Consider the following 18,631-nt stretch of genomic DNA (forward strand, 5'->3'; position numbering starts at 1 on the left):
CCACAGGATTCGTCTCGGGTTTCAGGAAATTCAGAGCTGGTCCTGTCAGTCATCCTTTTGATTCGGTGGGACATCATCAGTAGAAGGGAAAATGCCTAAATGTATAATAAGGGGAGCACAAAGATCAGCATTATCACTATTAGAAAGGCTTGCATAAATAAAGGGGGCATTCGTGCTCCATAAGCTTGGCTTGGACTTCATTCTGAGAGTGTAACTACCAATGGTAATTCTTTTAAGAAAAAGGAAACTACCATCTATAACTTGTTCGAAACTTAGTAGCCTATGCTAACTAAACCTAGCAGTTCTAAGCCCAACTTCATGAGAAATAAATTTAGATAGTCCTCTCTATTGAAAATTTGACTCTGCCATTTTTTAGGTTTGTATTATAAATGGTTCTTATGCCATTAATTTCACGGTAAATGGGGCAATAGGCTGACTCATCAGCATGGCCATTGATAAATTTTGGGGTAAACTCCTGAATTGCCCCCTAAATTTGTACATAACTATCAATTTACCACTTGACTTCTTTTTTTTTTATTAAATTAAGGGCTCAAATTAAATTTTATTATCAAAGTTCCCCCAATCATCAAAATTCCCACATCTCATCCATTTAATTTGTCCATTTGAGGGATATTTTGGTCATTCTCAAGTGGTTTTCATTACCCAGGGTTAAATAGGTTAGTTCTCACATTTCATACACTTCTCACATCTCGCTCAATTTGGTAGGGTTGGATAGCCACTATTCCCACCCACTCCATCCCTCCCCTCTCTTCGACAGCCAGTAACCCGAACCTCGTCAATTGAATCAGTCTTTGCACATGGCCATAAAGTATCGCCGGCTGGCCATCTTTAACATACTAAAAAAGAGCAAATCGATAACGTCAAGGTTGGCTTACAGGATTGATATTGACGGGAACACCATATTGCACCACGCTGCACATGTGAGTTCTCACCCTGTAGACGCTCAACGCTCAAGTGGTCCTGCATTTCAATTGCAAGAAGAATTGCGTTGGATGGCGGTGAGTAACTTTATATATACAGGCTAATTCCCTAATTTTTTATTAATATTTAATAGGGTTATCTTCAAACATTGCAAACAGAAGTATATCACTGGACTGAGAGCTAGTTATAGTTATATATTAAATATGATCTATTGTTTACTTCATCAAAATGGTTCATCATCCTCAATAATTTTTCCATTTGTGGCCAGCGTGTGGAAAGGATAATGCCACGTCATTACGCCATGCACCAGAACAATCAGGGCCTGACAGCGCAGAAGCTCTTCGAGAATGAGCATGCAAAAGTTCTTAAATCAGCAAAAGTATGGATAAAAGAGACAGCTCAGTCGTGCTCGACCGTGGCAGCTTTGGTGGCTACCGTGGCCTATGCAGCTGCCTTTACGGCTCCCGGGGGTAATGATAACAACGGGGTTCCTGTTCTCAAGCATTCTCCTTTCTTTGTCACATTCGCCGTTTCGGACATTATCTCACTCATCTTCTCATTGACTTCTTTGTGCACGTTTCTTTCTATCCTGACGTCCCCGTTTGAGTACGAAAACTTTTACTGGTCTCTTCCCTTCAGGCTGCATTTAGGATTCGCCCTTCTTTTCTTCTCATTGGCAGCTACCATGGTCACCTTCACTGCAGCTGTTGTGCTCTTGATTCATCATCAAAAGATGTGGACAACGTCCCTCATTTATGTGGTTGCCCTTCTTCCTGTCTCTATGTTTGGGCTCTCGCAGTTTCCTTTGTACAACGGATTTCGCCAATGTGTGAAATGCATTTCAAAGAAAATTGGGGAGACTATAATACAACTTCAACTTTCCTTTAAAAGGAAAAAGGAAGCTGATAGAGAGGTACGGATCTGGTAATGAATGATGATTTGTGAGCTCTATGTTGTAGCTCAAAATGTCAGAACAAGGGTGTTGCTATAGCTCTCAGTTAAGGTTCCCTCTTCTTCCCTTGTGTGTCTGTGTGTTTTTTCCCCCCTCCGTTTATGTGTGTTACAGAAGAAGTTACATCTTGGAAATAAAGCGTATGCTAAACCGTATGTATCATGCTTTTTTATGTGATTTTACCTTTATTTGTATCATGCTTAAAGATATTCTTTTTTCTTTTTTCTTTTTTTAAAATTTATGCTTTGTCACTCTCCCAGCTCCGAATTAAAGTTTAGAACTGATTTCCATTAATTTGATTATTCCAAAAAATATTTATTAAACCCTTAATAACTTACATAATGCATGGGCCCTACCTTTTTTTTTCCTTTTTTTCCATCACCAATAATAATCTTCATTGTAATAAGACCCGCGCTCTATGTGCATATAGCATAGGAAAAAAGAGGTTTATCTTCTCAGAAAATCAACGCCCATATCATTTCCACTACAAAATTATATATGTTGGAAAATAAGGTTTAATTGCTATATTTCAATCGCATAAAAATACACAAATAATCATGTAATTAAATACAAAATTTTAATTTATATCCGCAAGCACAAACAATGCTAAGGAAAATTTCGAACTCTATATCTCGGAAAGAAGGAAAAAAAACACTACAAATAACTCAATGGACTGCAATATATATAGGATTAACTATAGTAAACCCCCAAAACTACGAGGGTCATTATAAAGTCATACCCAATTTTTAAAGACCCGTTTGACCGGTATCCCAACTTAACGAAACCTTTCAAAAGATACTTTCCGTTAATAAGACTATTAAAAATTCTATTAATTGTTGATGTGCAAAAATGAATCCCACTTTTTGCGCTAACATAGCATCCAATTATACTAAAAATTAATTTTAAAATACTCATATATGTTGTTGTTCTTGCGACGATGGGGAAACGACTTAATCTACCCTTAAACATACCCCTTACTTAGACGAACATGGAAGGGAATATCAAAAATTGTGAAAAAAATGTTGAAGTCTCACCCTCAAGCAAAGGAGCCGCACGATACTGTAACTCACCAAAACATTTTGCACATGGCCATTAAGCATCGTCGGTTGGCCATCTTTAACATTATCGAAAAGAGTACATCGATAGCGCCAAAGTTGGCTTATTATTGATGGGAACACCATATTGCACCACGCTGAACATATGAGTTCTACTCCGTGGGCGATCAATGCATAAGTGGTCCTGCATTTCAATTGCAAGAAGAATTGCATTGGATGGCGGTGACGGACTTTTATATATAAGCCTAATTCCCTAATTGTTTTAAATAATTATCTTCCAACATTATAAATAGAAGTATCACTGGACTTAGACCTAGTTATCGTTATATATTAGGGAGATTCACTATTATACCCAATATGGGGGCCCAAATTATAAAAATACCCTACATAAAATGGACTTTAGAAACACACCCAAAGCCCATTTACAACATAACAAAAAAGCTTTTAACTTCTTATAAATTACAAAACTGCCATCAATTTCTTAAAACAAGCCCAACCTCAAAATCTCATAAAAATACCCAAAGCACTCAATAGGGCATCAAAGTAATTTAATAATCAATATTAAATTCAATAAGGCCAGCTATCATTTTTTGGGTTTTTTTTGGGTTTGTTTATAGGAATTCAATTGTGTAGGGTTTATTTATAATATTAGTGCTAGAAATGGGTATATCACTAAATATCTCTATATATTAAGTATAAAATGAAACTAGTTATAAATATATTGTTTGTGGTTCATTCAAGTCTATTAGAGTTTAAATTGCTAACAGTGGCACGCTCACATAAAAGAAAGTTGATTTTAAGACCATTAGTGATTAAAAGGTTAATGGGGAATTTTACTTAGCTTTCAACAAGCTCCGAAATAAAAAGGGTAAACAAAGGGTTTTTGTATATTATGTCATGCTAAAATGGGTTTATTGGTAAAAACCTATAATAAGTTGGTGTCTGTATAGCATTATGTTCCCTCCCATCTTTTTTGGTTTGCTCCCTCTCTGTTTAAGAGTGTCCGCACCCTCTGTTGGTGATTTATCTTGGGCTTTATTCTTATTTGTGGACGTTCTTATTCTCCTTTGTACCTACCCACTGTTGTTTTCCTCTTTTTACCCCATCTCCTCTTCCTTTCCATGTTACACAATTATGTTTTTGGATCGCTCCATGCTCAGCTCAACTTTCTGTAACCTCCTCCTCCTCCTCCTTACTGTGTCATCCTCTTCAGATCCATGGCTCCATGTTGGCTATTGATGCAGCAGCTTGACTTTGGGATCTCCTTAAAGTGCAGTTGGTATTCATTAGTCATTGGAGGACGTCATCTTCTTCCCCCGCAGACCTCTATTTGAGTTTGGAGAGTTTGGATGAATTTGGTTAGGATAAACTAGGGATTCAAATTTGGTTGAGGTTGCGTCTAGTGGGATGCTAGATTGTGTACGTACCCTTGATGGAATCAAACCGACGTAGTTCCAAAATTTGAAAATTAATGGGTAATTATGGCCCACTAATGCAGAAATTGTGTTTGAGAGATTTGAGAGAAATTTGATCTCATTGAAATTTGCATGGGTAGATGACCCATGACAAAATTTGGAATGGTTTGATACCTTTTTTTTTATTGTTAATGTCACAATTTTGATGAACCCACTAATTTAATTAACACATGCATTTGTATCCATGCATGATTTGAAGGATTTGCGATTAAGGGGTTCTTGTGATCAACAAAACCTGTTAATCCATATTGATTACCAATTATTTATTTGGACTGGAGTCACTGTCACAGTATGGTTGAGTCTATTGGCACTCCTGTCTGAATAGCTTCCTTGTCATAGTGATTGATTCCCATATTTCTTGTTGGATTTTTGTGGGCGTGTTTGGTAGCCATCTTGCATTTGAAAATTGAGGCAGATAGACTCGAATTTCATAAGCATTTTATTGAGCCTCCTTGACTGTCAATTGATTTAACTCTCGTGACCCTTCACTGACACTCTTGTACACTTGATTAGCTTGGTGCTGTAAGTAGTGAATGCACATCTTCATCCCTTGGAATACAAAGGGGGCACAAGAGCCAAGACACTTTGCTTTCATTTGTTGCTAGGACCAAAAGTGACGTGCGGGACTTGAAAAATCCTTGGTTTCAAACCTTCGCTTTGTCTTCTGTCTGTGTGAAGCCTAATGCTTGTTTTATATTGTAGAGCATATTCTTGAGCTTACTGGACATTTACAAAGAATGGGCCTCTCAAACAATCACGCCTCTGACTATTTTTTCATCCTCTTTGACGTCTTGGCATCAGTACAAGCTAGCTACTGTGAGTTTGTTGCTAAAGCTTTATTCGGGCCTTTTGGTTTGTGGAGTCTTGAATGCCATATCAGATGAAGTGGTGTTTAAGCTATTTAATACATACTTGTTCACCAATCATATTACTTGCCTTTTGTCATTTCAGTTGGCTTTCATAGCTGAGAAATCTCATCTTCTTGCTGGCACTTTGTAGACATAAAAGACGTGGAGGTGTGCTAGCATTCTCTCACAATGGATGCATCTGCTTCTCTCCTTTTTTTGTTATCTATTTTGTTTTTCTTTTTGTTGTTGATGAAGCTTCATCATTGTCACTAAGTTCGCTGACTTCTTTGTTGGTGAAAACCAATTTGATGACTTCTTTATCATCAACGAGTCGGCGTGTCTCATGTCTCAGAGCTTTTGACATCCGTGAGCTGCTTTCCATTTTTTGGCTGATACTTTCCCGTTCAAGAAAAGAAAGAGTGATCTCTTCTTGTTTGCTGGAAGTGAGCTCCAAGACCAAAGCATGTGATGCTCACAATCATCTCTCATGTTGGGTTATGATAAAGATCATCCGTTGGCTGTTTTTGACGGTGGGCTAAACACCCCAGCCCTTGATTTATTCTTTTCACTCTGCCAGAAAATAGTTATTTTCTGTGTAACTAGAGAATATTGCCAAAATGGTACTTCGGTCTTGCGGCACTTTTTTCCATTATTGCACAGCATATCATGGCTCCACAATTTAAACAGAAGCCTTTTTTTTTTTTTTTTTTTTTTTTTTAGGCTTGGGTAATTGCATGCCCTCGTCTTTCACTGCCTTGAAACATGGAACACCATCTTTTCTGCTGCTTGGGCATATAATATTTTTCTAAGGGTATTTCACCCATATATGCTTCATCCCAATATTTGATTTATGGTTTTTTTTTCACCCAAAATGGATTTTAATGGGAATTTATGGGTTTTCCCCCCAATATTTAGTTTGTGGGTTTTGTATCCGAAATGAATTCATCATCCAAGTTCGCTCAGCAGAGCATGGAGGTTCGCTAGGCAAAGCATGGAGATTTGTGGTTGCCATCCAACATTGATTACCATCTATTTGTTTGATTTGTGAGTTTTATACCCAAACACGTGGGTTTGCTCGGCAAAGCATTATTGATTTGCGGGTTGTCACTCAACATGGATTGCTATCCATTTGTTTGATTTGTAGGTTTTATACCCAAGCATGAAGGACTTCAAGAGATGAGCTTTGTTGCATATACAAAATGCATCTTCGATTGCTTCTATCTTTTTTTGCTTCAACATGGTTGCTCCACTCTTTCCCAAGCCTTGCCGCTTCTTTTTTTTTTTTTTTTTGTCTTTTTTTTTCCTCTTTGCAGCCTGCATGCTCAACCTCCCCCCCCCCCTTTTTCTTTTCCCATAGCTGTGCTTTTTGTAGGCTAGCCGTGAGAGATCACTTTTGCGAAGGACTTTTTATTCAATAATCAGCTCCATCAAAACAGGAACCGCCAACCTCTCTTGAGAGTTTTCTTTTTTTGGTTGAGAAACAGTGCTAACGTCCAACAAAGAAATTAAACAATGTCTCGAGGCCTACAGTCTCCAAGTAAATCTTCACTAAGAAAGGACCTAATATTGTCAGGAGGGGTATGGAAGGTTGACAAACCCAACTTAAGCCATGAACCCAATTCAGCTAGTTTATCCGCTACCATGTTGCACTCACGATATACATGATGAATAGAACAAACCCAGTTTTTGTTTATATAGTCTTGGCATCCCCACAACATATTAGCAAGAGGATGAAGGTCTTCCAAATTTTTGTTAAGCAGGTGTACCACGGTCTCTGAGTCAGACTCAAGCACAACTGCACTGCAACCTATAACCAATACCTTTGAATACTTGAAAAGCTTATTGGATAATTGGCTTTACTTTTTTATTTTTTATTTATAAAACTTATCATCTATATTAGATAAGGCTTGCTGGATGTGGGCTTAGAAAAACACAACCCAAATTATTTTTTTTTTCCATTAATTTTTTTGGTTCAACAATGATATTATTAAAAGGACATAACACTACTACAAAAAAACACTTTGCGCGACAAAATAAGTTTGTTGCTCAAAGTACAATTTCGTCGCACATGATCCATTGCGCAAAACTCGTGTAGAAAGGGTTTGTGCGACGGAAAATATTTTTCATCACGCAAATCTACCTTGAGCGACAAAAAATATTGGTCGCGCAAAGTTTTGAGCGACGAAACAATATTGGTCACGAAAAGGCAAAAAAAAATCCCGCGTCCCATTTTTGGTACCCGCTCAAAATTTTAAAGTTTTGCGCGACGAAATATTTTTTTTGTTTAAAATTTTTTAATTAAAATAAACTAATTTAATAGTTTGCTCGACGAAATATTTCGTCGTGCAAGGTTTTTGACTTTTTGTTTTAATATTAATTTAATTATATTAATTTATTTGAATTTTGACTTTTTAAATTTAATTTAATTGTATGATTTTTTTAATTACTTTAATTTAAATTGACTTATTCAAAATAAAATTACATATGAAAAATAGTGATCAAATTATCCAATAAATAAATAAATATATAACATTCAAAATGTACACATAAATTAACAAAGTACAATAATAAAATCCTAATACAAGCCTATTGTGGTGGTAGTGGCGGATGATATATTTCGATAGCGTCCTAATCGTCAACTTTAGCCGTCAAAGTCTCGACGGTTCCCTACAAAAAAACAAATATGGTCAAATAACCAATATATATATATATATGGCATAATCTCAAAAAAAATTGTTATACCACAAATCCAACCCAAACTCCAATCCTCATCCTATACTCAACCCCAAACCCCACACAAACTCAAAACTAACTCCAAAAACACATTAATGAAAAAAAAATTAAAATTTGGAGAGAATATACCTTTTGGCAAGATTGAGAGTGAGTGAGAATGAGAGGGAGAAGTGAGTGTGAGAGAATTAGAGAAGATAGTGAGAGAGAGATGAGAGAGTGAGTGAGAGTGAGAGAATTAGAGAAGATAGTGAGAGAGAGAGATGAGAGAGTGAGTGAGAGTGAGAGATAGTGAAAAGAGATATGAGAGAGTGAGTGAGAGTGAGAGATAGTGAAGAGAGAGATGAGAGATTAAGTAAGAGGAGTGAATGTGAGAGAAAGGGTGGGATTTGGGGAGAGGGAAAGGAGAGGTAAGAGTAGAGAAAGACATTGAGAAAATGGTGGAGGAGTTATTTTGGTTTTAAAAACCGTATCACTTTGCGCGACGAAAAATATATATTGGTCGTGCAAAGTTCTGCGCGACGAAAAATATTGGATTATTGGTCGCGCAAAGTCCAAAAAAAATTATAAAAAAAATTTCTCACGTCTCATTTTTGGTACCTGCCCAAATTTTTAAACTTTTGAGCGAAAAAAAATATTGGTCTCGCAAAGTCTAAAAAAACATTTCCCACGTCTCATTTTTGGTACCTACCCAAATTTTTAAAGTTTTGCGCGACGAAAAATATTGGTCAGGCAAAGTCTTAAAAAAAATAAAAAAAATCCCACGTCCCATTTTTGGTACCAGCCCAAATTTTTAGAGTTTTGCGAGACGAACTATTGTTGCGCAAACTTTTGAGAGACGAAAAATTGGTTCGTAGCGCAATATTTATAAAAATAATTGTTGTGAATAATAAAATATAAATAAGGTTAAAGCTACTTAGTAAATATGTATACTATTCAATTGCTTAAGTGTTATACGTACAAAATAAATAAATTTAAAGCTACTTAATATATATATATATATATATATATTATACACACACACACACCATTCAACGATCCAACCGTCAAACTTGTTTGTATATACTTCAAGATCGTATACCCCAAAAAATCGCAAACAACAAACATTCAGATTTTTAGTAACGGGACAAAACTTTTTGATGGTTATAAATGAAAAATCAGGATTTAACGGTTATTTTAACTCCAATTTTGATGATTTTTTACAGCTACACTCTCCTTGACCCTATATGAATACAATGACTAAATTTGATCTTCAATTTAAAATATTTACACTAGTAGATACCACAGAATCTTATGTTATATTTAACAAAAGTATAAATAAACTCTTAATTGTTGGTGAATATATTGTTTTAGTGGCATACGCATTTTACGAAACTATTTTCAACGATCCAACCGACAAACTTTGTTTATACTTCAAGATCGTATACCCCAAAAATCGCAAAAAAGAAACATTCAGAGATCTAGTAACCGGACAAAACTTTTCGATGGTTATAAATGAAAAATCACGATTTAACGGTTATTTTAACTCCGATTTTTATAATGTTTTATAGCTATACTCCTTGACCCTATATGAATACAATGACTGAACTTGATCTTGAATTTTAAATATTTACACTAGTGGATACCACAAAATCTTATGTTATATTTAACGAAAGTATAAATAAACTTTTAATTGTTAGTGAATATATTTTTTTTGATGGCGTACGTATTCTACGAAACTAGTTTCAACGATCCAACCATCAAACTTGTTTGTTTATACTTCGAGATCATATACGCCAAAAATCGAAAAAAATAAACATTCGGAGATCAAGTAATGTGACATAACTTTTCGACGGTTATAAATGAAAAATCACGATTTAACGGTTACTTTAACTCCGATTTTGATGATTTTTTACAGCTACACTCCTTGACCCTATATGAATACAATGACTAAATTTGATCTTCAATTTAAAATATTTACACTAGTGGATGCCACAAAATCTTATGTTATATTTAATGAAAGTATAAATAAACTCTTAATTGTTAGTGAATATATTGTTTTGATAGTATGAGCATTCTACAAAACTAGTTTCAATGATCCTACCGTCAAACTTGTTTGTTTATACTTCGAGTTCATATATGCCAAAAATTGAAAAAAATAAACATTAAGAGATCAAGTAATGGGAAAAAAAAATTTCGACAGTTATAAATGAAAAATCACGATTTAATGGTTATTTTAACTCCAATTTTGATGATTTTTTATAGCTACACTTCTTGACCCTATATGAATACAATGAATTCATTCGATCATCAATTTAAAATATATATTTTCTAACAAAAACTCAATCTAAACTACAATAATATATTTTTCTAACAAAAATCCAATCCGAACTAAAATAATAAATTTAAAGCTACTTAATAAATATATATACCGTTTAATTTCTTAAGTGTTATGCATACAAAATAAAAAACAAAAAGAAATCAGTTTAGGCGACGAAATGTTTGGATTACGTCATGCAATGATTTAAAAAAATAATTTATTTTATTTTATTTATTTTTGTAAAGACTTTATGTGACGAAACACACTTCGTTGCTAAAGACTTTGTGCAACGAAGTTTATTGTTTTGTCGCCCAAAGTCACTTTGTGCGACGATGTATTGTCGTCGCACAAACGTTCGTCACGCAAAGTTTGGTGGCATAAAACTTTGAGCGACGAAGTATTGTCGTCGCACAAAAGTTTGTCGCGCAAAGTCACTTTGCGAGACGAATTGTTTTTCCTCGCGCAAGACTTTAAGCGACGAAGTATTGTCGTCGCGCAAAAGTTTGTCGCGCAAAGTGACTTTGCGCAAATAACAAATTGTGGTTGCGCAAGACTTTGAGCGACGAAGTTTTTAGTTTCGTCGCGCAAAGTGACATTGAGCGACGAATAGTTTTTCGTCGAGCAAAGTTTGGTCGTGCAATGGTTTTTTTTTTTACTAGTGTAAATGGGTTGGTTTTAGGTATAATTTTGATGGTTCCATTGAGAGGTATAAAGCTCGATTAGTTGTGAAGGGATACAATCAGACTTATGAAATTGACTATGAGGAAACCTTTACGTATTTTTCAAGATTAAAGAATTCGAGTCCTCTTGTCAAAGGCTGCTAATAGAAAAAGTGTTTAAATTAATTTTTATGGGAAGGATCTCGTATTTTCTTAAATCTTCATCTAATTTAACTAAGTTAACTAATAAAATTAAAGTGTTTAAATTAATTTCTATGGAAAGGATCTTGTATTTGCTTGTTGTACTATTACATGTTTCGTGCACTTGCAATTAAAATTTTGATTAAGTTGGCCTACAAATTAGGTTCGTAACTTTCACAATAATTTTTTGTAGGAGAGGCTCAGAAACTTCCGTTTATGCTCAAAATTCTTCTTTTTGACCTAATTATTCTACAAAACACAATTGAAACCAAACTAATTGGCTCATGTTAAAGAGGAACAAATACAGAAACCAATTGAAAGTGTGTGTGTTAAAGACGTGTGAGTTTATGCACTTATTAATTGTCACGTACGGGTGAGCTTGATGCGTAAAAGAGACGAGATATGCTTGGTTGTTGTGGCAGGTGGAGTGTAGGCATAAAGGATTGGTGAAAGTAATAGATGCCATATAGACCAGTGCACAAGAGGGGGAATCACCGGTGGGTGGAGCGAAGCTCTGATACCGTGGAAAACTTATACAAAAGAATATATATGCAGCTATCACCTTTCGTATGAATCAGCGGCTCAGCTTTCTGATCAATAAAAAGATAGGTAAAGTGTATATACATACAAAACCCTAGCACACTAGGTTTGGATCCATTGAGGAGGATAAAGACAACACTAGTCCTTACCCTATGCCAGCTACGCTTGAGGTACGGCTGGAGAGCTGATGCTGCATGTGTATGCCTTAGAAGGTGTCAATTATCTGTTATTTGACAAAAAAGAATTGAAGTAAACGTATTGCATAATTTGTTCGAGTGCTTTAAGTTGAGTATATTGTGAGCTAACAAACACTCAAGCCTAGAATACGTGCAGTAATGATTTACTAAATATTATAATTACATAGTAAGACACATAAGTAACTTAGTCTCACATAAAATTCCTAGTTCACACTTTTTGTTGTCTTCATCAGGTGTATGTGTAAAGTACATGTATTATAAAGAGTAAGTCATGAAATGATAAATCTCCAAAATAATTTTGCATGTAGTTATTATGCATATCATATAAATATAAAATTAGTTGGTACATATGGGTTTGGCACTGCTCAACGTTGTTCATAAACAAAATCATTTAGAGATTGGGATTGAGTGATTTAATCAACTATATAGTACATAATAACGATACAATTAAATTATCATTCAAAATCTCCTTGATAACAACTAGATTGGGAGATTGGGATTAAGTGCTTCATTATTCTGTTCTTAATTATCATTTATTAGATATGCATATCATCATCTGTCGGCTCATATGCCAACTAATAATATTCTGCAATTTAGCTCTTTGGTCGAACGGCAACACCCTTGATAACAAGTCCGCTCTTCCATTTCCCACCATATTTATACAGCAAAAACTCGATGTCCCCTTGATTTGCGGATGCTTCAAACTCACCCAACTTAATGTCTTTCCATTGATCTTTGCTATCCTTAAACTCAACCTCCAAATTAATGGGCCGGTCATTTGTACCACCTGGGTAAGTGACTTTGAAATTCACTGGATCATCAAATCCATAAGCTCTAGTTTTCATCTTGGCCACAAGTACAACTTCATACTGAGTTCCTGGTGACAGGTTTGCGTTCTCAAGTTTTCCACTCACTTTTAGCCAACATACATTTAACAGTTCAGCAACGTAACTGCAATGAAATCGAAGTTAGGACTGAGATTACTGATAGCATATATGTATATTTTGTATATGTTATTCCTATCTGTTTCAAATGTTCAATAGGACTGGAGAAACCGAAAAACCATAAGTTATGTAATGAAGTTTTTGTTACCTGTTTTCAGTGTCTTTGACCCATCGCCAGTAACGACGGTCTCTAGACCAAGTGATCTTGAGATCCTTTGCATACACCATATGGTCATTTTTGGACTCCGCCATCTCTTCAATTTACGTCTTCCATCCAATGCTTCTTGTTGCTTATATAGGTAAAAACAGGGCTAAGTTGGTAATTTCAATGCATATGATTTTGGTATTTACGTGTACGATGAGGATGAGGGCTTTAGCTTATGACCCAACCTGTTAACTTTTTTGTTCTTTGGTTTTCAGTTTCTCATGCATGCTGATAACCGATGGGTTGGAAAACACTTCGGAATATCAGGAAAACGCCTTTATTCCATATGCTAAACTTTGGTTTGCCTAACATAAAATATTCCATTCTTCACAAAAAAGAAGCTTTCATTCTAAGAAGGGAATCACATCCGATATATATGTATTCCCTTTTTATAAAGTAATATTTGCAAGTGGCCCTTTACTGTTTTGAACCTTTACATTTTTTATTTTTCTTTCTTATGCATAATTACATAATTCCTAGCAAAGCCGGGTCTGATATTTTGAGGGTTCTCAGGTATCGAAGGAGACATTGATGGAAATTATCGGATGGCGTACATAATTTATCAAAAACTCAAAGAAAATAAATCACGATAAACAAATAGTAAATCACGATAAACAAATATTAAATCACAACTATTTTTTTGGCATGTGTCTTTCTGGGTGATCTCTTAACATTTAAAAGGCTAAAAGTATGTGAGGGAAACCTAAGTGCAAGGAGTCCATGAACCCATCTACATTAGTCGACAGGGAAAAGAGAAACTTTAAATAAATAAACGTGAAATCTGCATAAAACAAAATTAAATTATAAGTTGAGAAACTAAAAAATGATAGATACCAAATATGGGGGATTAAAGCTCATGGATATTTATTAAATATAGATACACTATTGAAATTGGTACTTAGGTGAATGGGGTAAATTAAACCACAATGGACAGATCTAAGGCAACAATGATTAATTGTTCCTAGTGACAATATGACTAGTCAATTACTAGTCATTGATCTATGAACAAATAAACCAAGCACAGATTCATCACAAATCAAATATAAGAACATGCAAGCCTAAAACACAAGTTAATCCAATTTGCACAACCCAATAGATCTTTGAAGGAAATCAATGGCGGTTGAGAGAAAAAACAACTAGTTGCTTCTCAATATGCACAAATTGCAAGACATTGTTTTCACCAAGATCACTTGTGTACGAAAATGCCTTAAGTAAATTAGTCAAACATCTACAAGATCTCACATATCATGAAATTTGAATGAACATGAGATCCAAAGTACTGTGAGAGATGAATGATGTGCACAAAGTGAAACTATGAGACCAAAATAAAGAAAATAACAAGTAAAATGCGCATACATGACAATATATCTAGACTCCATGAAGCACATATAAACAAGAGAATGGTTTTGCTCAAAATTTCTAAGCTCAAAATACGTAGGTCTAATGTGTCCTAATGTGCCATAATGATGGCATGTAGGAATGAACCTTTTTGGTTTTGGGAAACCAAATTTTGCAAATGAAGATTGTTTACCTCTTGTACAAACTCTTGACTTTATAGCCACATACCCCTTATAATTGTTGGAAGTTTGAATGAAATTCAAGACCTTTTGTCCCACATTGGTAGAAAGTAGGAATAATGAGGTCTTTATAAGTGTGGAAGTCCCACACTTAGTAAATGGAAGTGGGCCAAGTGGAAGCAAATTGGGCTTCAAAAACGATTTGATATTTCAATATTATATAAAATTATATAATATTTAATAGTAAAAAAGATGGGTCTTGGGCCTTGGGGCACTTGGGCACTTTCAGATTTAAATTAATTTTTTGGTTTCGAATTAATAATTTTTATTAATTCGGATTAGTTTAATTAACTGTTTTCTAACAGTTGTGACTCTTCTGATAAGGTTTCAGAGTTTTATTTAAATCGAACAAGGCCTCATTCGTTGGATACAAAAAAAGCATTCTACAAGCATTTTCATCTTGTCTGAGAGGAAAACAAACAATGTTCACCAGATTCTAAGTTTGAGTGCTAGGGCTTAGAATACAGATAGTTAATTCCTAGAAGGCAGTCACCTGTAGAACTTCAAGCACCGAGAAGGGGTGAAATTACTGTCTTTACGACATTGCATCAAATCTGCAAGCCTCTATCTCTAATCCAAGTCAGTTTCATTTATTGTTTATATACTGCATTATGTATTACAGTTTGTTATAAATACTATTTATATAATTGTTTTAATTAGCCACTGATTATTTTTTTTTCAACAACAATATGACACATGACTCCTAAACTCATTTTCTTTGGTAGCTCGAGACTCAATCCTAAGAATATCACACCTAGGTCGGATGTGTCCTTTCAGATCACAATGGTGACAAGTAGACACAAATTTGGATTGTGGAGGAGATAACTTTCCCTTTGAAACAATATTCATAGAATTGAAACCCAAGTTGAGATCATGAACCAATTTTGGAGCTTCTTGAGTTGACACATCCTTGACAAAGATTGTCGCAAATGATGAAGGTGTAGAAGACTCATCTATATATCATAAACCTCTTTTATCACCAAACAATTTTCCCAAATTGAGCATTTTATCAATGTTTCCAGCACCAATGGTTAAACGTTGAATTTTTCTTTTTCCAAATCAAGTTCATGTTCCGATCTTATATTTTCAAATTATAAAACATCAAAAGATTCAGATTGTTTAACCTTGTTGTTTTCAAGTGTTTTAACATCTCAAACAATTTTTGCAACTCAAGATCTTTCTCAAATACCATGCGTTGCAAAATAGAATTTTCAACCACAAAATTATCTTGCACCACTACATTTTCATGCTCAACTAATGACTTGTCAAACTCAAATAAAGTTAGTCTATGAAGAAACAAGGATTTGTCATTTTCAAGCATATTCAACTTCTCAATCAAATTAGAATTTTCTTTTTCAAGAGTGCTAACTTTATGATACAATTCATACATGTTATCTTTGTTCTCATACAAGATATCACTCAACTTCTTTTTGGTCATTTTGAGAGTTTCATTCAGTTCGTCAAGTTCTTTGACCTTTTGTTCTAGCATGTGATTTTGTTTTTTAAAATTACAGGTTTCATTGAAATTTTCACATAGTTCCTTGTATGACTGGTCATCTTGCCTATCATCTCCAAACTTAGATTCATTTCCTGAATCAGATTCTCCCTTATTAACTACAGAACTCTAGCAAGGATAGAGTTATGAACAGAAACAGCAAGGGCAAAATGATTTGCCTTTTCATTAGATAAAGTGATATACTTGTTGGAATCATTACTATCACTATCACTCCATTGTGCACTAATTGATCTCTTCTCTCTCTTTAGACTCTGTCATGTGATTATTTGCACATTCCACACCAATGTGACCAGCACCACCACATATATAGCATTTTAGAAGACCCTTCAAACTTTTCTCCTTCGTAAAGCCATAAGAATCCAAAAAATTCCTCTCCTCAAGAACATTGTTTTGAGACACATATGCAGACGAACTAGGAGGATTTTGACAATGACTTTGGTTTTATCTTTGACAACCCTTCTATATTTCTTAACAAACAAAGCAAGCTCATCATGAATGCAAGGAGGAATTTGATCCATTTGTATGTTTACACACCGAATATCAATAGGAAACCAAAGGATCTCTCTATTTCTGTTAAGAGCTGGTGCTCTGATACCAATTGAAATTGGTACTTAGGAGGTAAATTAAAATCCCAATTGACAAATCTAAGACAACAATGATTAACTGTTCCTAGTAACAATATGACTAGTCAATTACTTCATAGACCCATGAACAAATAAGCCCAACACAGATTCATCACAAATCAAATATAAGAATCTGCAAGCCTAAAAGATAACTACGTGACAACCTAGGCACTCAGAATGATCCATCAATCTAGTCATCCCTTGTGATAGCAACAACTAGAGTGAAAGGTGTGTGAACATTCATCAACATTTTGGAGATAATATATACAGTATGGCTAGTCAAAAAATCAAGAACAGGATACCGGAAATGTTCACCCAGAAACCCACCATTGGGAAAAACTAAGGATCATCACTTAGACCAAGCAATCCACTAAGTCAAAAAGATTCTTACATAAAAAATAATCATAAGTTGAGCTAGTAGCTTGTCCTTCATGGAAATGGCAGCTAGTCCATAGCTTCTTCACCCCATGGCACCGTAACTCATTTCCGGATCGAACAGAACAAATGAAATTTAGATTCTGAGATGAAAATGGGCCAAATCCTTCAAGAAACCATCCTTTTGAAGAAATCAACCAAGCATTTGATCTTGACTAAAGAAGATGATCTAGTCATAATGAACCTAGATGTAGACTGAACAAGATAACTAGCCGTGATTGAACCCTAATGCAAATTTGAAAAAGCACAACAGATTTCAAAGAATAATTCTTAAAATCTCATAATGAAAACTCAGACCTCACCAAATAGAGATTGCAATGTAAAAGTTTTACTCTAAAAAATTCCCAATGAGTGAAGTAGATTTCAAACACATAAATAGATTTGAAAAACTCATTTCAAAAGCCATGATCTCAAACAAACCGAAAATAAAACCAAGTTTTCCAAAATGGTGCAAATGGAAAAGATGAGAGATTAAAACTTTGATGTGCAAAGCTATGGTTAAATTTTCTAAAAAAGAAGTAGCTTTCAAAATGAAATCTTGAAATCTCATTTCTATGCCATAAACACTCTCAAACAAACCAAAGAGAAAACTAAGTTTTCCAAAATGGTGAAAATGAAAGTGATGAGAGATGAAAACTTTGTATCACTAAACAAAAGTTTGAGAAATAAAATTTCAATGAAAGCCCAAAAGGAATTCAAGAACCCATGAACTCTTCTCCCAAAAACCAAAACCTAATTTATGCACCATCTCTCTCTCTCTCTCTCTCTCTCTCTCTCTCTCTCTCTCTCTCTCTCTCTCTCTCTCTCTCTCTCTCTAACAACCCATTTGAAAAATGTAAATGAGAGAGTTGATGAGTCCAGACTAGCTCCAGCCATTTTGATAGGTCAAAAGGACACTTAGCAGCCAATGATTGGACTTATAATAAGCAAAATCACGTGCCTTGGTTAAAAATCACGTGCTGGAAATATTGGCCTATATGACTAGTCATCTCGACAAAGTATATGGATGCAAATGCTAATTTTCCAAACGATGCCCATTGTAAATGAATGCACAAATTACCTTGGTTTTGTAGCCTCATAAGCTCTTTAATGTACTTCAACTTTGTAGCAAATACCCAATGCCTAATTTCTAAAGATGAGCTAAGAGGAATTACCTGAAATTGTACATTTGGCAAGGAAAGCCAATTCTAGCAGTCCTAAAACTAACAACTATTAAGGGAATTTTGGGAGACAACAAGTTTATGTAAAGCAAAAACCAAATTGATCACCTCTTGAAATCCACGAACCCTCTGGTTTTGTTCCTCTTCAAGGTTTTAAAGCTCGCTCTGTAAACATTCAAACCAAATGTCGATTTATACCAACCTCAATGATGCGAAACACTAAGAATTGAAACTCTCATGTACCTCAAAAAAGTCCTTGTCCTTCTTAGAAAT

General features: G+C 34.8%; 2 protein-coding genes across 3 annotated transcripts; one reads left to right on the plus strand and one right to left on the minus strand.

Annotated features, from left to right (window-relative positions):
- LOC18766963 (ankyrin repeat-containing protein NPR4) lies at nucleotides 818-2,356 on the plus strand. 2 transcript variants are annotated; one of them, XM_007200756.2, is made up of 2 exons: nucleotides 818-1,019; nucleotides 1,211-2,356. In XM_007200756.2, exons 1-2 carry the CDS (start codon nucleotides 819-821, stop codon nucleotides 1,868-1,870), a joined length of 861 nt encoding a protein of 286 aa, XP_007200818.2. In that variant the 5' UTR covers nucleotide 818; the 3' UTR covers nucleotides 1,871-2,356. The 2 variants fall into 2 exon arrangements, with proteins under 2 accessions (XP_007200818.2, XP_020426344.1); XM_020570755.1 differs by having other exon boundaries at nucleotides 1,253-2,356.
- LOC18766888 (protein PHLOEM PROTEIN 2-LIKE A1) lies at nucleotides 12,195-13,124 on the minus strand. The gene is made up of 2 exons (XM_007201765.2): nucleotides 12,991-13,124; nucleotides 12,195-12,849 (listed from the first exon to the last, which is right to left on the minus strand). The coding sequence occupies exons 1-2, from the start codon at nucleotides 13,092-13,094 to the stop codon at nucleotides 12,492-12,494; spliced, it is 462 nt and encodes a 153-aa protein (XP_007201827.1). The 5' UTR covers nucleotides 13,095-13,124; the 3' UTR covers nucleotides 12,195-12,491.

The sequence above is a fragment of the Prunus persica genome, chromosome G8 (assembly GCF_000346465.2).
Source record: "Prunus persica cultivar Lovell chromosome G8, Prunus_persica_NCBIv2, whole genome shotgun sequence".
Classification (NCBI taxonomy): Eukaryota; Viridiplantae; Streptophyta; class Magnoliopsida; order Rosales; family Rosaceae; genus Prunus; species Prunus persica.